Source organism: Leopardus geoffroyi, chromosome D2, assembly GCF_018350155.1.
Source record: "Leopardus geoffroyi isolate Oge1 chromosome D2, O.geoffroyi_Oge1_pat1.0, whole genome shotgun sequence".
Taxonomy (NCBI): Eukaryota; Metazoa; Chordata; class Mammalia; order Carnivora; family Felidae; genus Leopardus; species Leopardus geoffroyi.
In genome coordinates this window covers 42117044-42140307 of record NC_059334.1, presented here as the reverse complement: position 1 = coordinate 42140307, position 23264 = coordinate 42117044, and the positions used below count along the sequence as shown (strand labels likewise).

General features: G+C 37.0%; 1 protein-coding gene and 1 pseudogene across 10 annotated transcripts in view; both read right to left on the bottom strand.

The window, feature by feature from the left end:
• LOC123577561 overlaps positions 1–19132 on the bottom strand; it is a 46502-nt pseudogene extending 27370 nt beyond the window's left edge.
• Positions 1–23264, bottom strand: part of NRG3 (neuregulin 3) — a 1060953-nt gene that overhangs the window by 215861 nt on the left and 821828 nt on the right. For all 10 annotated transcript variants that reach the window (XM_045437860.1, XM_045437862.1, XM_045437863.1 and 7 more), the window contains exon 3: positions 22962–23035. In XM_045437860.1, the coding sequence (XP_045293816.1) occupies positions 22962–23035 (74 nt within the window). The remainder of the gene's footprint in view (positions 1–22961; positions 23036–23264) is intronic.

The window sequence follows — 23264 nt, the reverse complement described above, 5'->3', positions numbered from 1 at the left end:
TTTGAAATTTATTTTTGTTTTTGATAGGAAAATTGTCTACATTGTTTCATATGGCTCTCCATTTACCCCAGTGCTATTTATTGAATTTCTCCTCCTGAATCTTCACACTGAGAAGGTGGGGGAGACCAATCAGGAATCTCTAGATTCCTTTCTGTTGAAACATCGAAATCTTGAGAATTTTTTCTCTAGTTTTGATGAGGTCAGAGAGGGAACGTTGAGTCTTATCATATCTTGCAGTGGGTTATCATACATTTATTCACATTTTTATATATGTTCTTATTCAAAGGGAGAATTCATATTCACTGAAATATTTCTCTTCCCTGCTTTTTTTCTTTCTAGAAGTCTTTCCTCTTATACCTCATGACTCATAAAAACACTTCTCTATATTCTGATCTGGTCATTTATAATTTGGGAAAATGTTTGACTTCGGGTTTTAATTCTTAAAACTCTCTTAAAAACTTGCTTTCAAGCCAGGTGTTCTGCAAACTTCCTCATTTGAAAGTGTTATCCAAGGGTATGCCCAACACTGAGCATTACAGACACTTGAAAAAACACAGATTCGAGGAGGTTAGTGGAGCATCAAGTTCAACTTCTAGTGAGACAATAAAAGCAGAATCAAGTTTGTAACCTTCAGCAATCTCTCTTCCACCTCAACTGTAGTAAATCAAAACTGCTTCATTTCAATGTGGGTATGACAAACTATTTGAGGTGAAATAATTTCAATTCACATGGGACATTTTGTCCAAGTCGGCTTCACTGATACTATTAACATAAAGAAAGCCTGAGAACAAATTATTTTGGGAAGATTTACAGCTCTAGAAATGAAGACACTCAATAATACCAGTTATGCCAAAACCCTCAAATAAAATTACTTTAAAAGTCAAACTCAGTAAGAACTGCATTTAATTAAAATCCCTTTGTTAAGAAATAAGACATGGGGATGCTTGGGTGGCTCAGTCGGTTAAGTGTCCAACTCTTGAGTTTAGCTTGGGTCATGATCTCACAGTTTGTGGGATCGAGCCCTGTGCTGGGCTTTATGCTGACAGTGTGGAGCCTGTTTGGGATTCTCTCTCTCCCTCTCTCTCTGCCCTTCCCCTGCTTGTGCTCTTGTGTGCCCACTCTCTCTCTCTCAAAATAAATAAACATTAAAATAATAAATAAAACATTCATCTTCCATTTGATTGATGACAATTTTTCCTTTATTCAACATGTATTTACTGAGCTTTCTTTTCTTCTCTTTCTCAACTATTCAAATGAATCAAAATGCTTCCTGTGCAAGGACTTTAAACAAAATGCTCTCCTTCACCCCCACCCCTGCATTTTCTAATGAATGCACTACTCATCTTTCAGCTCCTGGATCAAACTTTGCCTCTTTGTCAAATCACCATGTCTTTGCACACATTCTTAGTATTCCTTACCATTACTACCGATGATGTGCTCCTGCTTTTATCAAAATGTAAAAGGGCAACTCTCCCACTTCACCAAATTCCATCGCACTCACCTCAGGAACTTCACTTATGCAATTATTTTCTCTCCCTTTGCATCATCAATTTCCTACTTTCTATTTTATCACTTACTTTAAATGTGTGTGTGTGTGTGTGTGTGTGTGTGTGTGTGTGTGTGTGTGATTTCTTAACCTCCTATCCTCTTTGACTACCACCTTATTTCTTGGTCTTATTCAGAGCTAAATGTCTTGTAATGCATTTCTATAGTGACTACTTCTATGAAGCCTTACCTCATACTTCTCTCAGCCAATTTCAACCGGCCTTCCATTCCCCATCAACCTTAGGACACTGTCCCTGCCAAGATCACAAGCATCTTCCATGTTGCCAAATCTTCACACATTGCTTCACCTCTCAGTCTTATCTAAGACCTCTGACCCCTTTCTCCTTTTCTTGGTCTCTGTAAACTCAAATTGTCCTGCATATCCTCATCACCCCACCTGTTCCACTTCACTCTACACTTCTGGCTTTTCTACTTTATTCTATTTCATAAATAGGCCTTCTGGGACCTCCTTAATGTTTTTACCTTTAGATTTTTTCTAGGGGTTCACATCTTTCTTATGACTGTAACCACTAACTGCATCCTGATGATTCACAAATCTGTGAGTCCAGCCTTGACTTCTTCCCAGAACTCTAGCCTCTAGCCTCCAGATGTGGATAGACATCTCAGACGTACCTTGCTAGAGCAGCATGCTTATTCTCTATTTTCCTCACCTTCCAGCTAACCCTGCTCAGGTTGTTAGGGCTTCCTCAATATGAACAGTATCTGATGGTTCAAGCTCAACTGGATGTTATTTATGATTTTCCCGCTTGTCCTCACATCCTTTCCATTGTCTAGTCCTGTTGACTTTATTTCCAAAAAAACACACCTCCCTCTACATCTGTTAAATATACCTTAGTTCAAGGCACCAAACCTCCATTCCTTCTAATAGAACTCCACAATTCTGTCATTGTCCTCCTACATTCATTACACAGAAGTCAAAGAGATTTTTTTTAACTGTGAATGAGATACATCACTCTTTTACTTACACATCTCCAATGGCTTCACATCACAATTAGAATGAAATATAAATGATTCACCCTGGCTGACAAAGCCGCACATGGTCTGGTCTCTGCCTCCTTAGTGGTGTTCTCCTTCTTAGTCTAAAGCAGGAGTTCTCAACCTTAGCACTACTGACAGTTTAGGTCAGATAATTCTTTGTGGTGTGGTGCTGTCTTGTGCATTGTAGGATGCCTCTAGGCATTAGATGCCAAGAGCAACTTCCTCTCAAGCAGTGACAATCAAAACTATCTCCAGACATTGCCAAATGTCTCCTGGGGACCAAAATTCTTCCCGGTTGAGAAGCACTCATCTTAAATGATCATCAGTCCAGTTGCCCAGACCGTCCTGCATGCGTTTTGCCTGGTTATCATTAATCATAGCATCCATTTTTACTCCCAAAGATGTCTTGATTTGAACGGCTATTATATGGTCACCTTAATCTTCATCTAATATGTTTTATCATTTTATTCTGGCCTTTTGGTGTATGTGTGAGTTTTCTTTTGTTTTGAACATATCAGGTTTCTCCCAAGCTTAGGATTTTTGCTTGACTGTTTTCTCTCCATGGAAAGTCCCTCGCCCAATGGATTTTTGTCTCCTGTTATTCAAATTTTAGTTTAAATAATTTTTCTTTTCTAGTCAAATTCAGAATAAAATAGCAAATGAATCATTCTCTATTCAATTACCACATCACTGTCTAAATTTGTTTATTTATTTCTCTATTTATTTTGAATCTATGTGCCTCCCACCAACACTTAGACAAATGCTTTGTCTCTCTGCTTAGAACAGTGCTTGGTCTAGTGCAGGTACTGAATGAGTGAATGAGTGAATGGATGAATGAGTGAAACTATTCTTGACAGCCCTTCCCCAACAAGGTTCAGTTTCCATGTTATATATCAGTATTGCACTCTGGATGTTTACCTCCTGGTACTTTTCACATGTATTAATAAATAACTCATTAGCATAATTATTAATAATTATTAATTCTTATAAGTGCCATGAAGGCAGGTTCTATATCTTTCTTTCTCAACTCTGAAATGGAGAATTTGTATTCCCTTATAAAATGCACTGCTTATACATTTTACTTGGACAATCAAATAAGTCAGTTAATCACAGTGCATATGTACATAGTACATAGGTAGAAACACTTAGAAAACACATGATCCTATTGGAAAGTTCTATTTGGATATTTCAAGATAAGTGCATATTTATTCTTGGGAAAATTTTAAATTATTTTGTAAAATTCCTGTCATGTATGTGGTTGCTTTCTTTTCATCTCCTTCATGGTTTCATAAACATTGTAGGTCTTGGCTTCATCAGTAATTACCAATGATGGAAAAAAATGTATGCTTACTTAACTCCTTAAATTGCATTCCCCTTGCAAATATAATGTAGCTGTTTTTCCATTCTCTGATATTGAAATCTCATATGATTACATGAGAAGTATAGAAGAAGCTCAATGTTGAATCTGTGAGGAAATCACTAACAGACTAGCATGTGTCATAGAAAGGTCTGCCTTCCTCAATGGCTTCTACTGAATGGCAGGAGGGTCTCAGAGCCAGTGTGATACAATTAGCATCACTTGCTTCTTAGTGACCCACTTTCCATTCATAATTGGTTATTTTCCTCTCAGGATTACTAAAATCACACTATTTTAATGATAAAAGCCATGGGCAGACACTTGTAACTGTAGGTTCAGAAACATGAAAAATAGTAACATATAAAAGGGAAAAGAGGCAAAGGTCAAAAGAAGGATGGAGTTGGGGGGTGGGGGTTGGAGAAGAATCTGGTATTTCAGGACAACAGGAAAATCAGGGTAGGATGAGATTCATCTGCCATTTGAAGATGTTGATATATACTTATTCATGATTAAGACAAAACAGAATTAAGAAGTATGCTTAGTATGGCTACATTTTAGGTCAGAGAGGTTTTGTAGAAGAGGCTGAACAGACATTGGAGAGCAGCTGTTGAGGTACAGAGTGATAGATAAGAGAGCATATATTTACAAATGAGTTCTAGGGTCCCAGGCTGATTGGAGTATATCCCAGATCCTGAGGGAACTTTGTTCTCAAATCTAATCCACCATCTGCTTTCTTAGAGGATTCACTGGGAAGACTGAAAACAAACAATACACTTTTAGAGAAGATAAGTCTGTAGAGTACATCCTTAAACTGTAAATCAATAAGTGTGCTAAATACAACAACAAAGCACTAAAACGCATTTATGAAATACTGGTGTATACTAACAAGTGCAAGATGACATCACTGAGGGGCAACCTGGGTATACAAAAAACAAGTTAAGTCAAGTTCTCATTTCCTTCTTTGACTGCAATTCTAAATGGAAAATTGGAAAAATATGAAATAGATGGGACACCTAGACACAACTTTAGATCCTTAAGGGCAACAAGAAAATAAATTATGTATCAGATTTTGTTCTGTGGCATAAGACCTGTGTTTTTTTGTATATGGAGCCATTAAGCGTGGAATGGTTTTCTCTATCTTAATTATTCCTCTTTCCTAATCTTTCCTACTCTTTTCCTAATATTTCCTTTGGCTGGAAGAATTCTCTCTCTGCAGAAGCCAAGGATGTCAGCTTCCTTCTTTCCCTTTTCCTAAATACAGCCAGGAGCTTAAACCTCACCTAAAATTATGACTCAGCATCTCACCTGCAAAATGGCAGCAATAATACCAATCTTGGAGGCTTTAACAGCAGAGAGACTGGAATTAAATTAAATTAAGTGTGAAAAATAAGAGATATTAGGCTGTTTGAGAAGAATATACAAACTACTATGAGATTATGGAAGGGAGAAGAGAACACCCTCAAGGGCAGATGGTAATGACTATAAAGGCAGTATAATAACATTTTCAAGTTTAGAATAAGATAAGATGGGTATATCTGGCTACAGGGTCTGCTTCTGGGCACCATGCACACCAGGGCACATGAAAGACAGAGTGGCATCCATATCTTCCCTTGGTTGATAATGCCTCTCTGTCTGTTTTAAATCGTGCTTATTAGCAATGAAACAGGAAAAATCAAATTACCTGAGATATTTGTGAGATATATCTTTCTACCCTTGACTACTGTCCTAGGAAAAGTTCTTTTCCAAATAACGAGTTTTCACTTGGGATATCATTCAGTTCTTCTTTGTCAGCACAAAGATGTCAGTGTCAACATTCTTTGTTTTGCTGAACCAAACTGGATTTTGAGCAGTTCAGTTCCAAGTTTATTGATAACATAGTAGTCTAGGGTTATACAATTGTCAGTGTGTTTTTGCTCATGCTCATTATATACTGTGATAAGTATCACTAATTTCTGGTACTATGATAATGTAGACCAATAATGAATCACCCCCAATAATGTAGGGTTTTATGTTAAAGTAATATATATTTGCTTTAGAAGATAAAAATCCTAAAACGTGAAAAGATGAAGTGATGTTATGAAGCAAATAATGTTACATAGGACCATGGGATTGATCTCTGGATCGCAAGGTAGTAGCCAGTTAACTAGGGTTAAGGTTAGTCCTTTGGTAATGTTGACAGCCCTGGCTATGAAAAAGACAAGAGAGGTACCGGATGTCATTCCCAGAACCAATGGAATCTTTCTCTCCTCTCTTCTTTTTCTCCCTTCCTCCTTTATTTTAGTTTTTACTTTCATAGCCTGGCTTCTTCTGCTTCATTAACTCATGTTCAATCATGACTACCTTTCAGTTGACAATTAGTCCCTAAGTCTATATTACTAATAAATTGGAGGGAAACTGAATGAGGACTTGATCTCCTTCTAGGAATTTTAGTATGTGTAATAAAGACTCAATAATTAAGAGCATTACACTGATCAACAGACAAATAGATCAATAGAAGCGAATAGGAAGATCAGAAATAGAACAAAATACATATTTGATACTTTGTTATTATTTTATATTCTATTAATTTATAAGTATACAATATTTAACATATAAATATCATTTAAATTATTGATACATGTGCTTTTAATAATTAATATTATTAATGAAATCATTTGGGAATCTCTGTAATCATCTAGGAAAAAACAAACCTGAATGTTTTTCAAGATTTGAGCATAACAATGAAACTTTCGAATTTAAATGGGATAATTATAGAATGAAGTTGGAGCAAAGAAGACCTTTTAAAAGTATTACACAAAATCCAGTAGCCACAACATAAAATAATCTATTCATTCTAATATAAGAAAGAAAGATGGAAGGAAGGAAGGAAGGAAGGAAGGAAGGAAGGAAGGAAGGAGGAAAGGAGGGAATGAGGGAAGAAAGGAAGAAGGGAAAGTTTCCTGCTTGGCATGAACTATGATAACCAAAGACAAAATGCAAAGGTCAAAAGACAAAGAGTATTTGAACCTAATGTCACTATCAAAGGCCTAAATTCCTTTATATATAAACAATTCCTACAAATCATTTAAGAAATGACCAATAACCAAAAGAAAATTGAGCAAGGTATATATTAAGAGAGTTCACAGGAAAAGAAATACAGTGGCTCTTAAACATATGAAAAGATGCTCTGTCACTCATCAGAAAAGAAATTCAATTAAAAACTGCATGAGAAAGTCAATTAAAAACTACTCTTCTAAGACTGAATAAAGATAAAATAGTTTGAGAAAACACTGTCAAAGAGACTTGGGAGAAATAGAGGGTTTGGGGAAGGTTTAAGAGTTTAAATTGGTACCACTCTAGGGATGACAATAAGTAAAATCCCTAAATCCACAAAGGGGCACATATTTGACTCAGATATTCCACTTCTACAAATTAATCCTACATACTGCTGAAAATAGCATATTGTAAACAGCAAATAACCTAAATGCAAATCCACAGATGAGTTGTTAATTTTGTATTATATACAATCAGAGTAAAAGAAATATGCTATTCAATCATAAAAAGAATGAGAATGTTCTATATATATCAAAATAAAATGACCTTGAAGATCTATTTCTATTCAGAAAAGCAAGGTGTGGAACAGCATGTGTTATGAGCTGTTATTTACATGAAAAGGAAAAGGGATTTTTTTTGTTCATTTTGCTTTTATAAATACATTATTTCTTTATATATTAATATATAACAAATATATTATTTATTGTCATTTATAACTTTATAAACATTTATAAGAAGCTAACAGCAATGATTGTGAGAGAAACTGGATGAATGGGGTGTGGGGGTGGAAGCTTTATTGTAATCCCTTTTCTATTGCTTAGTATTGAACCATTTGAGTGTATCACTATCCTAAAATTAAATTAAACTTAAAAAACTATTATAAAATAAAATATTGTGACTATAGTAATTATCCATAATACTTAGCAAAATCATAGGTATTTCAGTGATAACCAAATCAGTTTTGAAGTGGATGGACTAAAAACACATTTAAAAATGAGAACTGGTAAAACACGTTGCCTTGGACAAGTTCTCTTTCACTCATTTAATCAAAATCTACCTGAATGCCTGATATGATGGAAGCATGGTAGGCACTTGGGATATAGCAGCAACCAAACCCAAAACAACCCTTGCTCTCCCGTAGAATCTCCATTTTATATTTCAATAATCTGCCGATTAAGTTCCATAATGAAACACCAAAAACACACACACCCATATAAACAATAACAGAAGTATAAGCAACAGTCGAAGGACTTTATTTGGACCTATGGTGAAATATATTTAAGAAGTAATGGCATTTTTAAAATATGTTTGATATTAGAGCATGCTAGATCTTTTTCAGTTTATCTCTTCTTGTACCCTATAATAAATCTCCATAGTTTTCTTCATCTAGGTCTAACCTTCTTAAAGTCTTATTTGTATTGCTCAAAAATAAATGGGAATAATAGTAGTAGCTATTTTATCTTTTACTTTTCAGAGTTAAATGGCAGAACATATAACACATGTGAATATACCTGCCAAAGTTTCTTGCATGAACTATAATAGGCCCTCAACAAATGTTACTTGTATCTGAATCTTCTTACATTATAGAAATACTTGCTTGAGTTTTAAATTCCACCTTGTTCACTCTTAGTTGAGGGGAAGCATTTACAGATTATCCACAAAATACTCCCATTAGGTCTGGAAAATGTTCCTGGGCCACTGATGTGGGTTATGCCCAATATTGGGAAATTTCCTACAGGTAAAATCACTTGAGTATTTCTGTGAAGATAAGAAATTATGAAAAACTGGAAATTTGATAATATCCTCATAATTTAAAACACAGTGGGAATCAACTGTTTATCTGCCAGGTCAATTTCACATTAATTCTCCCACAGAACTCCCCTAGAGGGTATGAAATATGCAAGATTCCAAAGAAAATGGAGACAATGAAGATATCAACCAATATAATTAAACAGAACATATTCATAGGAAGAGACTGAAAAGTTAGGAGAGCCAAAAATTCAGAAGATCCAATGTTTATTCTCAAAAATGTATTCTTATATAATATGAATCATAAAAAACTCATTTTAACTGCTCACAATTTTAGCAAGGGTGTTGTGAACTAGATTATTTATATACTTCACACTATATTGCTTAACACAATCATTGTACCCCAAACTGTCATAATTATGCACCTATCTCCTCAACTATTTTAAATTGAATTTTTAATCATACTGCTAGCCATGATACTTAATCAAGCTGCTCATTTCAAGAAATGATGGAGAATGCCTTGCTGTTAGAGCCTAATGAAAAATCAATCAATCAATCAATCAATCAATGGATAGACTAGATAAATAAAAAGACTCTTCTTGCAACAACTATTCCAAAAACAACATTGTATTACTTTACCCTTCAAATGTCCATTCCTTGGTTTAAAATTAAGAGCACAAACATTTTAATACCCCCCATAGAAAGCATCTGTAAGTTAAAGTGAACGTAAATTCCTAGAAACTGAGTAATTCTGGTGGGTTAATTAAATTCTCTGAATCAGTTTCTTTATAGAATGACCATGATTTAGTGTGGGTAATAAATGAGAAAGTGTAGATAGAGACCTATCAAAATTCTCTGCACATAGGAAGTCCTCATTCCATGAAACTTCTCTGTTGGTGTTTGAAATATGGCCCTACTATTAAGAGAAAACCCGTAGGGGCACCTGGGTGGCTCAGTCGGTTAAGCGTCTGACTTCAGCTCAGGTCGTGATCTCAGGGTTTGTGAGTTCGAACCCTGCGTCAGGCTCTGTGCTGACAGCTCAGAGCCTGGAGCCTGCTTCAGATTCTGTGTCTCCCTCTCTCTCTGACCCTCCCCCGTTCATGCTCTGTCTCTCTCTGACTCAAAAATAAATAAAAAATTAAAAAAAGAAAGAAAGGAAACCTGTAACCTTCTGTCTGTGATTATTGCCAAAAATGTGGTCAATTTTTATACTTCTCTGTGCTCACTTTTGTAGTCCACATTATGAGAGGCTATTCACCATTTGTGTGTCCAGTTTTTAAAAACTACATAAAAACGGAAAGAGTGATGGTACTACCAAATTAGAAATAAGATGGTAATAGCTCAAATCATTCCATTTCATGTCAGTCACAAGAGTGAAATTGTGCTATCATCCTCTTTTAAAAAGTTCTCTCAAGGAAAGGAGGATGGTGGGCGTGTGCTTGGTACCACACTACTTTGGTCATCTTCCATCATCAGCATCATATAGAACACCACCAAAAAAATAATTTCGCTACTTATTCCCAAAACCTAACAGCGCCTGAGCGCAAAATGTAAATAAATAGACGCATTCAGGGAAGTCTTATTAACATAGGTGAAAGGTATTATAGTTTCCTCTGTGTTTTGTGGAAAGTAGTAATAACTAGGGATACATGTACTGTTATTAGATGTGATTGAAATCTATCCAAAATGGGGGGTATGAAAAGGAAGCACCAAATGTCATGTGCAAGGTAATCTCAGATGCTCCATACACCCTCGGGTGAGGGTCAGTTTAGTCTTGTGGTCATTGTTTCTTTGCTGTCACTCTACACGTATTCTTTGGCCAAAGTTTCCATCATTTTTCTTTCAATTCTTCTCTATACTCACTCAAAAGTGTATCACTTGGAAACTTCCAGATAAAAGGCCATTGGAACACTCAAAAAGATTGTTCCCTCATAGATTTTCAGTGAAAATGACAAATACATTATGGTTACTGGAAGAAAGCTACATTAATGTCTAAATGTGTGTGAAGGGGAGCCCTCCTCATGCATAAGTAACAAGTCAACTATGATGAATATACAAATAAACTGCAAATATTGTGTATGTAAAATTAAACTGTATTGGAGACTGAATGAATTCGGGCTTCCAACAGCCTATCTGAGTGGTAAGAACCCTTTTAAAATCTCTCAAATTGGGGAGAGGGGAGGAAAGGCAGTGGAAAGTGGAGAGGGGAAGAAAGGCAGTGGATAAATTGGACTGTGTTCTTCATCCTTCATCTTGGCCCAAAGGATTGTATGGGGATCTAGACATGACCTGTCAGAAGACACCTCACATTCCAATACAGCACAGCAGTGTGAAAAGTCACATAGAAAAAGAGTGATGCTCCAAAGAAGGGGCAGTGATGTGAGGATTCATAATAATTAAACTCTATGGGAAAGAGTTTCTGTCAGCTTTTGAATCTGCTTCTTCATTTTTTATTTTTAGACGGCGTAACCTATGGAGTTCACATTGTAGCACTATCACTTACTAAGTGTGTATCTTCGGGCAAAGAATTTCACTATTTTTGATTTCATTGTTTTCATCATTGACATAGGGGTTACTTTTGTATCTACTCCACAGAGCTGTAAGAGGATTGTAAAGTGCTGAGAATGGTGCCTGGCACCATTTGTATTTGTAAGAATTAAAAAAATTGTCTGATATGTCATTTGCAAATATCTTTTCTCATTCCATTGGTTGCCTTTTGGTCTTGTTGATTGTTTCCTTTGCAGTGCAGAAGCTTTTTATCTTCACGAGGTCCCAATAGTTCATTTTCGCTTTAATTCCCTTGCCTTTGGGGATGTGCCAAGTAAGATATTGCTGCGGCTGAGGTCAGAGAGGTTTTTTCCTGCTTTCTCCTCTAGGGTTTTGATGGTTTCCTGTCTCACATTCAGGTCCTTTATCCATTTTGAGTTTATTTTTGTGAATGGTGTGAGAAAGTGGTCTAGTTTCGATCTTCTGCATGTTGCCGTCCAGTTCTCCCAGCACCATTTGTTAAAGAGACTGTCTTTTTTCCATGGGATGTTCTTTCCTGCTTTGTCAAAGATTAGTTGGCCATACTTTTGTGGGTCTAATTTTGGGGTTTCTATTCTATTCCATTGGTCTCTGTGTTTGTTTTTGTGCCAATACCATGCTGTCTTGATGGTTACAGCTTTGTAGTAGAGGCTAAAGTCTGGGATTGTGATGTCTCCCACTTTGGTCTCCTTCTTCAAAATTACTTTGGCTATTCGGGGTATTTTGTGGTTCCATACAAATTTTAGGATTGCTTTCTAGCTTCAAGAATTCTGGTGCAATTTTCATTGGGATTGCATTGAATGTGTAGATAGCTTTGGGTAGTATTGACATTTTAGCAATATTTATTCTTCCAAAATCTATAAAGAACTCACCAAACTCCACACCCAAAAAATAAATAATCCAGTGAAGAAATGGGCAGAAAACATGAATAGACACTTCTTTAAAGAAGACATCCAGATGGCCAACAGGCACATGAAAAGATGCTCAACATCGCTCCTCATCAGGGAAATACAAATCAAAACCACACTCAGATACCACCTCACACCAGTCAGAGTGGCCAAAATGAACAAATCAGGAGACTATAGATGCTGGCGAGGATGTGGAGAAACAGGAACCCTCTTGCACTGTTGGTGGGAATGCAAACTGGTGCAGCCCCTCTGGAAATCAGTGTGGAGATTCTTTAAAAAATTAAAAATAGATCTACCCTATGACCCAGCAATAGCACTGCTAGGAATTTACCCAAGGGATACAGGAGTACTGATGCATAGGGGCACTTGTACCCCAATGCTTATAGCAGCACTCTCAGCAGTAGCCAAATTGTGGAAAGAGCCTAAATGTCCATCAACTCATGAATGGATAAAGAAATTGTGGTTTATATACAAAATGGAATACTACTTGGCAATAAGAAAGAATGAAATATGACCTTTTGTAGCAATGTGGATGGAACTGGAGAGTGTTATGTTAAGTGAAATAAGTCATACAGAGAAAGACAGATACCATATGTTTTCACCCTTATGTGGATCCTGAGAAACTTAACAGAAGACCATGGGGGAGGGGAAGGAAAGAAAAAAAGGTTAGAGAGGGAGGGAGGCAAACCATAAGAGACTCTTAAAAACTAAGAACAAACTGAGGGTTGATGGGGGGTGGGAGGGAGGGGAAAGTGGGTGATGGGGATTGAGGAAGGCACCTGTTGGGATGAGCACTGGGTGTTGTATGGAAACAAAGTTGACAATAAATTTCATATTAAATAATAAATAAATAAATAAATAAATAAATAAATAATGAAAATAAATAAATAAATAATAAAAATAAAATATGTGGGGTGCCTGGGTGGCTCTGTCAGTTGAGTGTCCGACTTTGGCTCAGGTCATGATCTCGCAGCTCGTGAGTTTAAGCCCCGTGTCAGGCTCTGTGCTGGCAGCTCAGAGCCTGTAGCCTGTTTCAGATTCTGTATCTCCCTCTCTCTCTGCCCCTCCCCTGCTTATACTCTGTGTCTCTCTGTCTCAAAAATAAATAAATGTTAAAATAAAAAAATTAAAAAAATTAAATAAAATATGAGAAACCTCCCAGAAAGCAAAGGGCTATTTTCAGCTGAGATTGTCTGTGTGCAGACAATCCTTTGGAATAAAGTAAATGTCCATGAATCCACATGGATGAATGAATGGATGAATCCAATCAAACAAATAAACAAATAAATGGAGATACACACACACACACACACACACACACACACACAAAAGAATTAAAAAATTTGTAAGAATTAAAAAAAATGTTTGTTGTTATTTTTATCCTTTAAATAATTACTGAGTTAATAAATATGTATTATAGAAAACTGGGAGAATACAGAAAAATACTGGTAAGAAAAATTATGTATAATCCTACCACATTTTGCAATGCATTGCCTTCTAGATTTTTTTTTGAAGTTCATGTATTAAATGTAAACATATATTTTACAAATATGGGAGACCATAAAGTACTGTTTCACATTTTTTTGGTCTTTGTAATTATTCATAGAACTCGTCCTTCACTCTCTCATGAATATAAATTGCAGATTATGACTATATGCAACCAAACATACATACATGGTCATACTAAATTATATAGACAATCAAATTTTAATAGTTAAATTAATAAAATATTTATCTCATTTCATGTGAAAGAAGCCCAAGTATTAAAACATATGAACTACTTTTTAAAAAAGCTGATAGATTTGATCACATAAAAGGCAAAACTTCTGTGTGTGTCAAAAAACACAAGTAACAGATCAAAGAGCAATCTAGAAACACTATAACATGTGATAGTGCACAGTTTGTTATCCTCAAAATAGCTAACTTTTTTAAGAAGACAAAAAAGTTATCAGACTTGAAAGTGAGCAAGGAAAATAATTTAAAAATCCACAAAAGTAGAAATGAAACTGATCAACTGATCAATATACAAATGAAAAAGTATTCAATTGTGTTGGTAATCTAAGAAATTCTTTTTAAATTTTTTTTTTTTTTCAATGTTTATTTATTTTTGGGACAGAGAGAGACAGAGCATGAACGGGGGAGGGGCAGAGAGAGAGGGAGACACAGAATCGGAAACAGGCTCCAGGCTCTGAGCCATCAGCCCAGAGCCCGACGCGGGGCTCGAACTCATGGACCGCGAGATCGTGACCTGGCTGAAGTCGGACGCTTAACCGACTGCGCCACCCAGGCGCCCCAAGAAATTCTTTTTAAAACACTAGTGAGCTATAATTTTCCCTATACAATTATCAACTAAAAAATTCTATTCATTTCTGGTGAGGGGAAAAAGTAAAATCAACTTTCTCATACTGTGTTCATGGAAATATAAATTAATATAACTTTTCAGGAGAAAAAAGTTTTCAAAGTATATAAAAAGTCCAGAAATGTATTCTTAAAGAATAATCTGTACCACAAGGTAGAGACTTATGCATAATGCTTATCAATCACTGTAATCACAAAAAATTGGAAATACACTAAATGACCCAGCATAGAAGATTGGTAAATAATTTATATGATATGTGTATAATGTTAGACTCTTTAAATTAATAGTTTAGAAAAATATAGGATTATATAATGCTGTGGGGGAAAAGGTCATAATATATTAAGTGATGACAAAAAGCAGATTACGAAGTATGTATAGAATGATTCCAACTTTGTAAGAAGAATTAATATATTATGCAGCAAAATGTTAGAATTTAATTCCTCATATCTCACATTTGATGTAAGGTGTCAATAAAAGGGATAATAGATAATGAAGTGTGAGACTAATCACTAAATGTAGAATTTATAAAGGAAATAATTGAACTACCTAGAGCCATTCCATAACACTTGATGTTTCTCACCGACTCTGAAAACATTAAAGGAGCAGGGGAAGATGGGTAAGAAAGCCATTTGGTTCTGAGAGTCTGATGACTCTCAGGAGCATGTTCAGACAACAGAAATGTTGGCAGGTCCTGTAGACTAGCTGTGGGCCACACACAAGAAAGACAGGATGCAGACTGTCTTAAGACCAGCCAGCCTGAGCAGGCATAAGGACAGTCCACTATTGTCCTAGGTGGAGTAGACCCTCAGCAAGCTAGGACTAAGTTAGAGAAAGCAGCAGTTAGCAAGCTGGGAAGAAAGAAGCAGAGCAGAGAAGCTGAGGGAGGCAATGGTATCTGGCCCTAGACATCTTGCTTTCAATATATTGATTGATACTGCATATATATAAATATATATATATATATATATATATATATATATATATATATATGGATACACACACACACATACACATATTTCCACATGAAAATTATAAAATAGTTGGATTGCTATGCAGTAAAATGATTATTAGTGGTTATCTCTGAATGATGTGATGCTGGGAATTTTGTTCTTTGTTTATAAATATATTTACCTTCCTAGTGTTCTAGAAATTGGGTGCATTTGCATGTTTAATTGGTAAATGTTAGGTATTTTGTACAAATTAAAAGGGTAGATTTGAAGATAATAGCATTTGAATGAGAAAAAACCATAGATCTGACAGAACTGATAGACTTTATGAAATTGACAGAGGCATGGTTAAAATCTGACAATTCTGTTACTTCTCTTTCAAGTCCAGATCAGTGGTAATAAGAGTTGAAGAAGAGTTTCAGATTTTTGAATGGATCCATTCTGCTAACCATATTTTTATGGCTACTGGAAAGCAAAGTAATTTAAAAGACTTAAATATTCTGAGTGGATTCCAGTCTAGAAGATACCCCCTCTTATCAATATCGATTAATAGACCAGGGACAGGTGGTGACACTTTATGCTGCGTACCTTCAAGAGACTTCTTTTTCTCCATCTGATTTATACTGGAAATTTCCTTCCCAGGACCATGTTGCACACCTTTGTATAGAATCCTTCTCAATCTAGGGTGAATGATCCTTATACAGTTGGGCCGTGTACAGCCTGTATACACAGCCACAGCACCCCATGTGAAAACTCATTATAATACTCTCTCATAGATAAGCTTTCTGTGAGCAACCCAAATCTCCCCCCTTAACTTTATGTGAACTTATGTTGCCCACCAATTTTTATGATCTTTCCTTAATCTGTCTTGTCTTTTATGTGTGTTTTTTTTTTCTTGTTTACAAAATGTTCTTGCCTCTATGCAATTGGAGATACTTGACGTCAGGAAATATGCCTCATGCTTTTTAATTCCTGGAAGTACCTGTCTCAGTAACTTGTATATTGTGCAGTTATAAAGGCAATGATAATGGTTTAAGTAAATTAAAAAAACAATCATAATTATAACAATAGATAACATTTATTGGGCTCCTACAATGTGCCAAGCACAAAGTTCTCTGAATGAATTGTTTTATTTAATCCTAACAATAACTATATAGGTTAGAGACTATTCTTTTTTTTTTTTTTTTTTAATTTTTTTTTTCTACGTTTATTTATTTTTGGGACAGAGAGAGACAGAGCATGAACGGGGGAGGGGCAGAGAGAGAGGGAGACACAGAATCGGAAACAGGCTCCAGGCTCTGAGCCATCAGCTCAGAGCCCGACGCGGGGCTGGAACTCACGGACCGCGAGATCGTGACCTGGCTGAAGTCGGACGCTTAACCGACTGCGCCACCCAGGTGCCCCGAGACTATTCTTTATAAAGAAGAAAACCAGAACCCATCAAGTTTAGGTAAGATTATCTCAAATTAATACATTTGAATGAATGAATAAATGAAAATTTTTTTCTCTCTCTTGGGGACATTACATCCTTTGGCACCTATAATTCAATTTAAATAAAGGCAATTTACTAGACTATGAGTTTATTGATATTAGGGCCCTTAATTATTATTGTATGAAGCCATAGCATGGTGCACTTTATATGTGCCTAATTATGGAATAAATAAAAGAATGAACAAAAAGATATATTAATTCAGCTATGCATCTGACTCCACCTATGAATGGCTTGCAGAGACAGCCACCTCTGTACTAAGGTTTGCTTTCTTCTTTTAACCAGGATCCTTCTACAGATAAAGAAACAGGCTCAATCACACTATGATTTTCCCAAGGCCACACTGCTAAGAGCAAGTGGTCGCAGGATTAGAACCAAAATCATTTAACTCTTAATTCAGAGCACCTTCCCTTACACTTTTCCATCTAATTGTAGACATATAAAACACTTTCCTATAAGGTAGAAAACATTTAGAAATTGTAGAAACAATTTCATGCAATCATGAAATTGAGAAAAGCAAGAATGCAGAGCATGAGTCTCTTTGGGAAAGTTCCAACTGATATTCTTCAAGGAAACCTCCTGCGTCTGCTTAGCCAACACCTGCCTGGGCTCTGGGGCTCCACAAGCTCTCAAGTTTCCTTGTCCTTCACTGAGCTCCACACTGCAAACAGCATCACTCTGCCCTGAGCTGAACGGTTTGAGCACTGGGTGAGTGATGACCGAATGGGATTCCCAGCACATGAAGAAAGAGACCTACTGTGTTCAGGCCTGATAAATTCGTTGCCCCTGCAAACCATTAGGAATTGGGCTGTGTTGACTGACTCACTGCCAGTACTCCCTCTGGAGCTAGAACCACAAGCTAGGGCAAATTTATTTTTTGGATTCCCGAAGTGATTATTCCTGGGAAGTCGGGGTCACATAAACACAGGTTGGAGGGATGGGAAGTTTAAACCCACACCATTTTTTTTTCTGCTAGCCTTCCTCTGAACCATGGCCAGACCAGGCTTCTGGCACCTTATAGGCCACTCTAAGGGCAGAGGCTGGTTTCTAAGATATGAAGAAACAAAAGTGTGACTGTAAATCAGTACTATAATAACCAGATTAGGCCTAAAGTGGAATTGTTTATGCTAAGCCCCACATCAGCAAACCAAAACTTAACTTTAAGTTTCTATGCTATGCTCTCCCACACAAGGAAGGCCAAGGTCAACCAATCCATTCTTGCTTGCTCAACACAAGTTACCTGACCTGGCTCTAAGACTTCTTTGTTCCATATAAAGAAGGTAACCCTGCTTTAACCAATCAGCAAACACCCAGTGTAAATCCCTTATTCCTACTCACTTTGGTTTATAAAAATCTCTCACCTTCTACAGCTCTTTAGAGGTCTTTTCTATCTGCTAGATTGGATGCTGCCCCATTCATGAATTGCTGAATATTTATTAGATGTGTAAATTGTGGAGATTTTTCTTTTCACAGTTTATATGGACTGGATCCTAAGTTCTCCTCCATCTTCCCTTTGTGGAGACTAGATGACTCTGAGAGTTTAAGCTATAAAAGCCCCATGCCAAAGTTTGGGCCTGATGATTTGTCACCTGTAGCCAGCCATGGGGACCCTGGGTGGTAGATGCTGATGTAGAGGGGAAGTCACAGGTCTGGTAATGGCTACTTCCAGCCGCATGGGAGGAGGACCCTCACTGTGGATGGGTGTCTTCTCCACCTCATACCATTCTTTGATTCCATTCTGAATCCATTCTCTGGAGCTGCTCTCAGGCTTCCAATGGCCAGTGATGATATGAGGATCTTCATTATAACTCAGGTCAGCAAGTGCTCCTAAGAGAGGAGACCCAATCTGTCTGAATCTTTGACCAGCTCATGATTCTTCAGGTCCATCTGGCTCTGCCTCAAGGCTGAATATGGTATCTTACCTGGGTGGGTACAGGTCATTAGGAAGAGAAAACCGGAAAGGAGTATAGGTTGATCCCGTGTTTGAGGGAAAGGAGACTGGTTCTGAATGAATTAAATCAGAAATTGTCTAGAAGACTGTGGGGCTTCCTGGAAGTTGACTGCTGCTATCCATGGGCAGGGCTGGCTGGCATCAGTGGGAGGCAGGGTATAGATATATGCTAGTCAGGTATGCTACATCAGCTGGTGCTAACTCCTTCATAGACGGTCATCTCCTCTTGACCATAGTTTGTTCCTCTTACCATTTACTACTGAAACCATGCTTAATATTCATCTTTGTGATCAGAATGTGGCTTCTGTGCACTGAATCTGTATGAGGGTTTGATTTACCTGATAGTTATATGCATAAGATATTTTTTTCAAAAACTGACATGAAGGCACTCTATAAGTTTGATTCATGTGTGTATACAATTCTTCCTGAGTGGAGTTAACCACAGGCTCTTTGGGGGGGTAAAAAATGAGGTTTTGGAATAGCAGGTCTGAGGATCCAGCCTGGGACCATAGTACAGACACTGGTCATAGTAGCCATTGAGACTTCTCATAGTGACATCCTGGCATTATTTCCCCAAATACACCTATATTGAGGTTTTATTTATTTATTTTTTAAATTAACTGGAAAGATGAACATTTCCAATCAAGTCTGCATTGGCTGGGGAAGAATAAAATGTCAGAGGCTTCTAACCCTCTGTTAACTGGGATTTCGCTACAATTGTGCATGCCTTCAGAGAATGGGGAGGGAGGGATGAAGGATGAAGGGAGAGAAGAAAGGGGAGAAAGGAGGAAAAAAGAGGGAGGGAGTTGGAGGGAAGCCTTTTTCCTGAGAGCAGAGTCACTCTAGGATATCATGTGCAGCAAATTAAACGATCCTTCAGCAAGAATTTTGACAAGAAAATTTCATTAGGGATTTAAATCTCTATGGAAGCTCAAGTTGCTGCATTAAGATATGAAAATTGTGCAAATATTGTTCCTTAGAATAATGTTGGCTGCAGGTCATTGGGTTTCAGTCAATGAAATTTAGAGTGATAAATGTCATAGTGGAAATAACTGGAGGAAGGAGGAGGAGGAAGGGAAGAGCCCTGCAGTCACGTGCGCAGGCCCCGGAGTCATTTGGATCAGAAGGTAGACTCCAGCATTAACTAGCTGCATGACCTTGAGCAAGTTTATTTAACATCTCTGAGGCCCAATTTCCTCATCTATAAAATGTGAGCAGTTGCCAGGTAAGGCTCTTTGGCACAGTGACTGGCACATGTGTGCTCTAAACACATATTAGTATGATTATAATGATGAATCAAGGAAGTGGGATAATGTTTATCTGGCACTGACTTCTTGTCAACCTTAGTGATAGGTGCCTGTAGGAATTATTATTGCCATTACTGGGGTGATAAGCCTGAGGCTCAGGGGCCAAGTGAATCTGTCAAGATCACAAAGGAGTAAGTGTTTCCACCAGAATCGTGCCCATGCTTATGTATGCATGTGTTTTTCTCCCTTTGGCATATGTTCAGAAAATATCTGTGGAATGAATCAATGGCTGTATACGTAAATGGAGGCATGCATGGATAAATGGTGTTATAATGTTTTTCCCATTTAAACTGTATATGAGGGACTCATCCATTGGGTTTCTCAGTGCTTTATTTTTTAGCTTTTATTTCAAGACTTTCTGGAGTTTTGATTCACATAATGATATGCCATATTATAGGAAACAGGAGAAAAAGGAAAAAAAAATCATATACTTCAACAATCCAAATACTAAAATTCCCTTTCAGCATTTCAGTATATGGTTTTTTTTCTACCGTTGGACCAAGGGATATTCCTACTGTAATTTCATGTACAAATTATTTTCTATCTTGTTGTTTCACCTAATAGGAATATTTCTTACAGGTATCCTTTTAATGACAATTTATTTATTTTAATTTTTTAAGTTTTATTTACCTTTTTTGAGAGGGAGAGAGAGAGAGAGGGAGTGCACGCATGAGCAGCAGAGGGGCAGAGAGATAGGGAGAGAGAGAGAATCCTAAGCAGCCTCTGCACTGTCAGGCACTAAGGCTCGAACTTAGGAACCATAAGATCATGACTGGAGCTGAAATCAGGAGTTGGCTGCTTAACCGATTGAGCCACCCAGACGCCCCCTAATGGTTATTTAATAGAGCATTATGGATATGCCATATGGTATTTTACTTAAACATAAGTTTTGCTGTTGGTTTTCAGAATGTGTCCGTTTTTCACTATTAGAAATACTGCCACACTAAATATTTTATGCATATTAAGACTAGGTTTTCAGACTTAGTGACTTTGATTATGAGATCAGTTTTCTTTGAGGAGCACAGTCCTTATGGTGGGCCTCATCCTCAGTTTTGCAGAGATGGACTATGATACCTAAGTGGATGGCAAGGGTCTGATTAGACTGTCTAAAGAGAGTTTATTTTGCCTATTTTGTACCATATGCAAGTCCTACCTCCATACCCTGCCCTCTATTCTATAGATAGATATTCCATGGCTATATAAGAAAAGAAAAAAAAAAAAAGGAAAGAAAGAAGGAAGGAAGGAACAGAGGGAGGAAAGGGGGGTAGGAAGGGAAGGAAAAGGGAGAAGCCTCAAAGGAAGAAAGAAAATAATGAAGAAATAGAATAAAGGAAAGGGGAGAACAGAAGGGAAGTAAAGAGAAGAGAAAGAAGGAAGAGGGGAAAACAGAAGGAAACCAGGTACATCAGACAAAATAAAAAAAAAGATGAAAGAAAGAAATCAGCAAGCCCATTCTTCCATGGGCTTTCTAATATTCCAAATCCATGTTTCCAACCACATCCATACATTTGAGACATCACCTTAACAAGCGGCAAAATCACAAGATGAAATAAATATAATATACTCTAGTAACTGTCTCCTTTCAGGGTAATTCCTAGACACCAGTGCCTCACATCTCAGAGAACAGAGATAATTCATGGCTGGCTTGCTTGCTAAATTTTAGGAAACCTTCACTTTTCTTATGGAGAGCTAAATTTGGAAAGAAGCGAGGAGTTAAGATTGCATGGTAGCTTGTCTTGCCAAGATAAAACACAATTAAATGAAATTAAACAAAACTTTTCCTTGCTAAAAAAACCTTTGCATTTACCTAAGGAAATGTAGGTGGAAATTTGGGGCAGGGGGAACGAAAATATGCATTTTGAAAAGATGTTGAAAAATGCCTAGACGTGTTCACTATACAGCGGCGTGAACACGCACAGGAAGACAACCTGTCTGTTGTCGATACACAATATTTTGTTGAAGTTTGTCTTAGGCATGTTTGTTATTCAGAAAACCATAACATTGCGTCTGTGATTTGGAAGTGCCTGTCATTATCCTCATGGAACTAAATTGCTGATTCAGTAAAAATCTCCTTTCCACACTGGCAATTTAACTGTAGTAGTCACTGAAAGAGCAGAAGATTATTTCTGAATAAAGCAAAACATTCACATTTGACTAGAATGTTACCTTTTACAGAAACTAATGACTAGCAAATTGTCTTCTTTCCTGAATGAAAAAAAAAAAATGTCAACAGTACAATAATCCATAATATGCAAATAGTGTTGCTCAAAATGGGGTTTTCACAGTTGGGACACATCTTACATAATTTTATGTGCATAGTTTCTTTAGTAAGTACAGTAAAAGTTAATAGGTTTAATGTTATCACAAATTCTCAAGCAAAGGTTAAGAACCAATATGATACTGTAGTTTCCATAACATTCTTTTAGGTAATAATGAGCTAAAAAAAAAAAAAAAGAGCTGTGTTATGTTTCTATTTCCTCGCTTTCGTAATAGGTGTAGGTGGGAGCCTGAAAGCTAAGGGAACAGGGGTTTGCTGGAGTTCCTAGTGTAGGTCAGTGGAGGAGCTGAATCTAGAAACCAGGTCCCGTGTTGGGAGAACACCAGACCTAGGCTTAGACCAAGTTAGTTCTGAACAAGCTTTGAATGTTAATGACTGTCACCAGCTTCCGATCTGGGCAGCTTTCCAAGACACACGACTGAAATACAGCCTTCAGCTGAGTTAGCAACCGTTGCTCAGAGTAAGGGTTGCCTACATATTGCATTAGAGAGAGAAGAAAAATGCTTGACCTACTTGGATCCGATAGGATGGAATCAGTTTTCGGCAGAAATTGATCACAACGGACTCCCTGGTAGCCTTCTTTGCACCTGAGAAAAGGGGATAAATGATAAACATACGCATGTTGTTGTGGAAGATTTCAACAAGCAAAATAGCCATCAATTACGCAAATGTGAGAACAGTACATTCATGCTTTTGGATTGTTTGATTCAGTCTTCTAACACTGACACACGGATTTTAGAGTCTATTTACCTGCAAAAACCCCAGCACTGCTTTGCTTTTATAGTTTCAGATGGAATACCTCAGGAGCAAATTGAA